This window comes from Orycteropus afer, unplaced genomic scaffold (assembly GCF_000298275.1).
Source record: "Orycteropus afer afer isolate SDZICR_OR568_19922 unplaced genomic scaffold, OryAfe1.0 scaffold00235, whole genome shotgun sequence".
In the NCBI taxonomy this organism is placed as follows: Eukaryota; Metazoa; Chordata; class Mammalia; order Tubulidentata; family Orycteropodidae; genus Orycteropus; species Orycteropus afer.
This window is the reverse complement of record NW_006921822.1, coordinates 2,029,142-2,036,682: the sequence shown is the minus strand read 5'-3', so window position 1 is coordinate 2,036,682 and position 7,541 is coordinate 2,029,142. Positions and strand designations below refer to the sequence as shown.

General features: G+C 35.4%; 1 protein-coding gene across 1 annotated transcript in view; it reads right to left on the bottom strand.

The window, feature by feature from the left end:
- The window catches only part of USO1 (USO1 vesicle transport factor), a 126,607-nt gene that overhangs the window by 52,137 nt on the left and 66,929 nt on the right, over positions 1–7,541 (bottom strand). The window contains 2 exon segments of the mRNA XM_042782075.1: positions 326–504; positions 3,638–3,758. Coding sequence (XP_042638009.1) covers positions 326–504; positions 3,638–3,758 — 300 coding nt within the window.

Genomic DNA, 7,541 nt, shown 5'->3' with positions numbered 1-7,541 from the left:
ACTGTGGTCAATGACATGAGACAAAGTATATGTTAACTGCTGTATAGAAAGTGAATTTGCTCTGCAAATCTTCACCCAAATCACAATAAATAAAATAAAATAAATAAATAAATAATTGAAGCTGAGTGCTAGATGATTGTGTGTGTATGTGGGATGGAGCTTCTCTTTTTCTGTGTAGAAGACAAATCTGCATGTTAATGAAGTTTTTTTAAGCCCATTTGAAGCCAAATGAATATACTGGATTTATCAAACATGAGTAATTTTCTCTTCTCTGAAAGGATCATTGTCAAAGTTCCCATCACATTTATGCCTCAGGACAGTATACCTGTAGCATTAGATGCAGATTAGTCACTTTCTGTGCAGACCAGCCAGAATTTTCATCTCCAACTTCAAACCAAGGTTTCATACGTTGAATATACGAGCCTTCTTTAAAAAAGTTTTGATTGGAATTGTTGTTTTTTAATAAGTTTTGAAGCAAAATCAAACAATCTTCTACTACTATACCTGTGGAAAAAATGTAAAATGGAAGTGTTAAGGTTGATAAAACCTAAAGGAAACTTCAATCCCCAAACCTACTTAAAAATGGATAAATCTCCAAGCTCGGTATCTACAAAGTACGTCAGGGCAGACAGCCTATTCTGACTCCTCACTGCCACTCCACAGCCACAGGCCACTATCATGTTGTTTTTCTTTTTTATTTTTTTCCTTCATATTCCCCAGAGATCTCCTGGTTTCTATGTTCAGCTGCCTATTCATTTCAATTAAGTTCTAGTCTTACATCAAATTCTCACATAAACTTAATTTCTTCAGCAATGATTACCCTGACCCAATGACTGGGTTAGGATCACCAATTACATGCTCTTACAGAACCCTGCTACTTTTATGATGATGATGATATAGTATCTATATTCTCCACAGAGTCCTTAAGTAGTACAAATGGTTAACACTGTTGGCTGCTAACTTAGAAAGTTGGAGATCTGAGTCTACCCAAAGGCCTCTCAGAAGGAAGGTCTGGTGATTCATTCCTAAAATAAAGCAGCCACTGAAAACCTACAGAGCACAGTTCTCTGACACACACGGGGGTCACCAAAAATCTCAGTCAAATGGATGGCATCTGTTCTTCTTTTGTTTTTTTTTTTCACCTCTATGCCAATACAGGGAGCTCTGGTAGGGCAGTGCCTAAAGCATTTGACTGCTAACCAGACAACTGGCGATTGAAACCCACCAGCCACTCCTCAGAAGGAAGGTTGGGCAATCTACTTCTGCAGTGATACTGCCTTGGAAACCCAAGGAGCGGATGCTACGTGTTGGATCCAACTTCACAGCAGGGAATTTGTTTGTTTATTTATTTATTTATTATAATACATAAAGACAGGAATTTGTAAATGCCCTATTTAACTCTGTCTCCACAAAAGAGACAAAGACAAGGTATCAGGAACATATATAGTAGATAATTACCAAATATTTGTTGAATGAATCAATCTCTAAAGCACTGGGCATTGTTGTCCCTATGACTCTTCCTTGAAACTTCTTTCTTCCTTGGCTTCTAAAGCACTACTCTTTCCAAGTTTATCTGTTTCTTCTCAGTCTCACCAGTTTCCACTACTCTACTACCCCTTAAGGAGCTCTGGTAGCATAATGTCTAAGGCACTTGACTGCTAACCAGAAGGCTGGCAGTTCAAACCCATCAGCCACTCCCTGGAAGGAAGGTTGGGCAATCTACTTCCACAGTGATACCATCTTGGAAACCCAAGGAGGGGTTGCTATGAGTCGGGTCCAACTTGACGGCACACATCACCACCAACTCCCCTAACTAATGGTATATACTAGGTGTGTCCTGGCCTTCATCCTTTTTCATTTCCCACTCATTCTAAGTAAACCCATCTAAACCTTTCTTGTTTATCTAATTTTCTTTCATCTATCAGTTATACTCTAAAGACTCCAAAATCTTTACCCCCAGCCTGGACTACCTCTTCAGATTAATATACCCACTTCGCACTTAACAGCATGGTTAGGTTCCAAAGACCAGGTCATTATGCAAAAATTGGCATTATGTGAAAATGGAGGATATCACATCAGATCACGAAATGGAAGATGACTATATCATTATATAACTGCCAAATTACATCATCACATCACTGCAAACCACTGAGAATCATGGCTCAGCCCAGCTGACACAAAGCCTTAACCATCACAGCCAGTGTTACTCTCAGTTCGCACTTTGGCATTTATTACTGACAGATTTATGTAACTAATACACAAAACAGTCAGACAGTAGATTTTTTACTATTGTTGTAAATACAAAATGTCATATAACAAGACTGTCGATCAATGCGGAGTAGGTGTATATCCAACCATCCACTGTAATAGTCTATTTGCTAATCTTAGTTTTGTATGTACAAATAGAACTCATTTTCTCTTTCTACTATAGTACAAAGTTTTAGTCACAACTTTCTCATTAAAAACAACTAAAAACACTGAATTTGTAAAAAAAAAAAAAAAAAAAAAAAAAAACCCATAAAAGCAATGAAGTGCTGACAGTAGACTAAAACTGAAGAGAAAATGGATATACAGAGAGGTAAACAAGTATAAACATAGCTTTTGACCAGGGGTTCATTTCTTGATCTTGGAAAATCTAAAACTTTCATTTTGACAATCTCATAGAGCAAGAAAAAGGGCTTACACAAGGTGGGAAATCTAATACTCTCCACAAAATAAGCTGTAACTTGAAAGGACTATATCCTTTAAGCAATAATTAACCAAAAACTAACCAGCCCTCATAGGTCTTGCAACCTGAGTTTGCATTGCCCGAATGGGCAAGGAAATCTCAAGTCTTAAATTGGAGCAAGGTGGTCCAAGACAAATTGCATTCAAATGGCTTGGCAGAAACAAACATATATTTTCTCTGAAAGAAATTATCTTCAGCTTAGGCTTCAAATTCCTATAAATAATTTTGTAAATCACAATGAACAATAGTCAAAGATAATCAGGAACAGAGAAAACATGGCAACATGTGAAGGAACCAACAGAGTAGAAGTAAAGACTTAAGATAATAGAATTATTAGACAGAGACTTCAAAACCTTAAGCTATCTACGTTCAAAGAAGTAGAAGTTAAGTTGAAAATATCTAGGGACTAAACAATTATAAACAGCATAGCAGGTTTGCCAAAAAACTAAATAGAACTTTTAGAAAAGGAAAATTAAGAACTCAACTGACAAGTTTAATAGCAGATCAAGAATAGATGGAGAGTTGGTGAAAGAGAAAACAGGTAAGAAGAAATAATCCAGAATGTAGCCGAGAAAGAACGACAAGTAAGATGACAGAGAGTCAAATCAGATGACAGAAAATGAGATCTGAGATCGTGAAAGAGAAGAAAGAAATGTGGCAGAAGCAATATTTGAGGACATACGCTGAGAGATTTCCCAGAACTGGTGAAAGGCACCAACCTAGACTCCAGAAACCCAACAACGACCAAGCAGGGTAAGTTAAAAAATACTCACTTCAACACACCATCGTAAATGAAAGAAAGAATATGAAACATGAGTCTTCCTTTCTCCCTCCAACTGCATTCTCTAGAAGTGAGGAATTCAGTGAGTATAAAAGTAATCTCTTTACATCAATCTCTTTATACTGTACCTCCATCACTGTTCCCCTCTTCTGTAATAATGTTCAATAGTCTTTCAAAAGCATTTTCAAAAGCAACAATTTTCTGGATTGCTCCATTGCTTCTTGTTAGTGCCTGAAGTAGTAACACACCCTGGTAGAGAAAAAAGAAAATGTTTAGAGGACTACAATCTTTATAAGGCATTGTAAAATTACTTAAAAAATTCATAGAACTTTAGAACTGGCAGGAATTTCAGAAGTCTATCTCCTTTACTTTATATATAGAGAAAACAAGGATAGAGAAGTTAAGCATTTCCCTCCCTAAAGTTAAAGATCTTGAAGAAATAAAGGCTAAATGAGAATTAATGTTTAACAATTCTAAATTCTCTTCCTTTCCCATTGTGTAACATATATAATTATTTTTTCATATTCATCAATCACTAGATAGCTTTCATTGTGACCTGAAGTATCATTGTACATGCTTCACAATAGTAATAACGGACAAGTTATCAATTCAGTAACATAAATCAACAAATATCATTATATTCATGCAAAGAAAGTTAGTCTTAAAAATATATGCCCCCAAATTCCTAAAACTTGATTCCAGTAGAAAAAAGATGAGAATTTATGCCTCATGTTCAAGTCCAGCATGACTTTGTTTCTGATTTTCAGTTTTTTCTCAGATTCTGTTAAGCTGAATAGTTTATGTATTCTGCAGTCTCTTTATATTTCACGAAAAAACTCAACCACTTCCAAACTCTCCCTTATTTCACTATCAAAGAAGTACTTAAAAGTCCTTAAAGATCCAGCAGTATCATGATAGTCAAGAGTCAGAGTGTATCTTTATAAAAAAAAGCACAGGCATTACTTAGAAATGTATGAAGAACAGCAAATAGGTAGTTCAAAAATCCCAAAGCCTTATTGTGCTTGTTCAACTAATTTTCCTGTCAAGTCTCAATACCTAGATAAGAGAGAAAGGTGAAAGTGATTATTTTTAGATGTCAAGGTTTCCTGCTTAATCCTGCCAACTTGAGTTCAACTGCTAACAAAGGGAGTAGTACAGTGGAAAGAACACTAAGGCCTTGAGTAAGATCAAACCAAACCAAACCAAATCCATTGCCAATGATTTGATTCTGACTGATAACAACCCTACAGGTCAGAGTAGAACAGCTTCATAACGTTCTCAAGACTGTAAATCTTTACGAAAGCAAACTACCACATCATTCTCCCCCAAGTGGCTGGTGGGTTTGAACCACTGACTTTTCAGTTAGCAGGTGAGTGCTTTAACCTCTTCACTACCAGGTTTCCTTATAAGCAAGATAAAGTGGGAGTAAAACTAGTTGTCCTCCTTACTAAAACTAAGAAAAACCAAGCTCACTGCCGTCGAGTCAGACCTGACTCACAGCAACTCCTCCTTCGGTTTCCAAGGCAGTATCACTACGGAAGTAGATTGCCCAATCTTCCTTCCGAGGAGTGGCTGGTGGGTTTGAACCACCAACCTTCTGGTTAGCAGTCAACTGCCTTAGGCACTATGCCACCAGAGTTCCTATTCTACTTACTAGCTTTAAGCAAATTATATACATTATGAGTCTCAGTATATTCATGTGCAGAATAAGGATAATCACAGCAATGTCACAGGGATTTCGTGAGGACTAAAAGAGAGAAAATATATAAAAAGGCCTTCTATAGAACCTACCATATTTTATGTTCTCAGCAACTGTTGATGATTTTTCCCCCTTATTCTCCTAAGTGACTGTTAAAGAGATCCTCTGCTCTAATCAAACACATCCACTAAAAAATCCTATTAAGAATGAAAGTGTATCTTTGTCACTGAAAGCAAGCAGGCACCAACTCCTTACTTTCAAAATTGTTAATTTAAGGGATTTATTTATTTATCCTGTCTCTGAGTACGAACTGTACTTTCAAAATTGTTAATTTAAGGGATTTATTTATTTATCCTGTCTCTGAGTATGAACTGTATTTAAGGGTAATAAAGTAGCACTAGTTGATGAAGTCAAGTTCTTTATAGATGATTATAGCTTAATAAATATGAGAAGATGACAGAATTATAGAAATTATCACTTTGGAACTCCTAACAAATTAACTGCTCTGGCAATGTTCATTATGGATGAAACCATTATATAAGGCTGACAGAGAGCTTTACAATGGAGGGATCTGGCTATCACCACCTGAATCAAATCCCCTGATCACTGAAAGTGAAACAACTGGCTATTATATGTCTCCTGTTGCTCTCAGTCAGAGTCGACTCTGTGGCAATAAGTTCAGTTTTGGATGTGATGCAAAATTAAGTACACTGCATCATCTAGGAAATATTCTAGCAAAAAGCTTAACTTGAACCTAATCAAGCCCTTAGAGTTAATGGACATAACAATCAAATACAATGAAAGGATCTTGTCTGGATCCTGATTCACAGAAACCAACTGTAAAAAGACAATTTTGAGACAACTGGCAAATCTGAATATGGAATGGTTATCTTATTTAAACTGAGGACGAAGAAATTACTAACTTGCTAATTTAGTGATAATGGCCTTGTAGGTATATCAGGGAAAAAAAAAAAAAATATATATATATATATCCCCTCTCCACCAAATGTACCCTATTGTGTAAGGGTGAAATAATATTGATTGCTTTTAAATATTCCAGCCAAATATAAACAGGAGTAGGGCAGAGGTAGGAAGAGGCAGATGAAGCAAGTACAGCAAAATTTTGGTAATTGATGGGTTTGGGTATTTTCTCTCTACTTTTGTGTATGTTACATTTCTTATAACAGAAAAATAAAATAAAAATAAAAGAATGAAAGCACAATTTGTTTCTTATAAGTAAGCTGGTAGTTACTTTTTAGGGTTTTCTCAACCATTTTAGTGTAACTTGCTTTTTAAGCACTATGTAACATAGGAACGTATGAAAGTATCAGTGCACTAGTAATAAATGACTGACTAATTTACTAAATCCAGCTCTACACCAATGTTTCAAATATGAAATAACTTAGGGACAAAGAACCTTTATCAATATGTTCTAAGGGAGGTTAAATCAATGTCTACAATGGTCAGTGAGAATAATTAGAAGGTTGATTACAAGAAAGGAAAAAAAGAAAGGAGAATTTCAAAAGAAGGATAAAGAAAGAAAAGACAAAAAGGATGAAAAACAGCAGCACACCATTCCAGGAAGCCACACAGCACCAGAGGTGCCACTTAGTTGTGTCTGGTTGCTGACTCTTGCTGTGAACAGTAGTATATTACACTACATTATATTACAGAATGTAACTGACAGTAAGTATCCACAAATAATCAAGTAAGTAGATATAAACTAAAGAAAATATGGCTGTTACACAAAAATCAAGAAGCTAAACAAATTATAACAAAATATAAAAATATAACTTAATCCTTAACTGTAAAACTAATAAAAACGAACAGAGAATAATTTTATCTGTCTCAAATAAAAACTGAATGAAAAAGATAAAGAACAGAAACAAAGGGTGAAAGTTAAAGAAACATTAACAACCAAGATGATGCACTTACACTTAAAAAAAAAGAAGGAATTTTATATAGTATTTAAAAATGGAAATACTACTAATAGAGATCCAGGGAAAGAAAATTTTTCTATTAAATGGCTTGTACAATACCTTCTTATTTAAATTCAGTGTCAAGAGAAGAAAAGAATGGAAACTTTTAGCTTGAGATACATAGTAATATTTAGTCCAGAATGTCCACAATTCCTAATAGATAGATATTCCTTTAAATAAGACAATTTTTTAAAAGATAAAATTTAAGTATTGAAGAATAACAGTTGTAGTTGTTGTTGTTGTTAAGTGCCGTCGAGTCATTTCCGACTCATAGCGACCCCATGCACAGCAGAACAAAACACTGCCCGATCCCGCGCCAGCCCCACAATCCCTGCTATACTTGAGCCCATCATC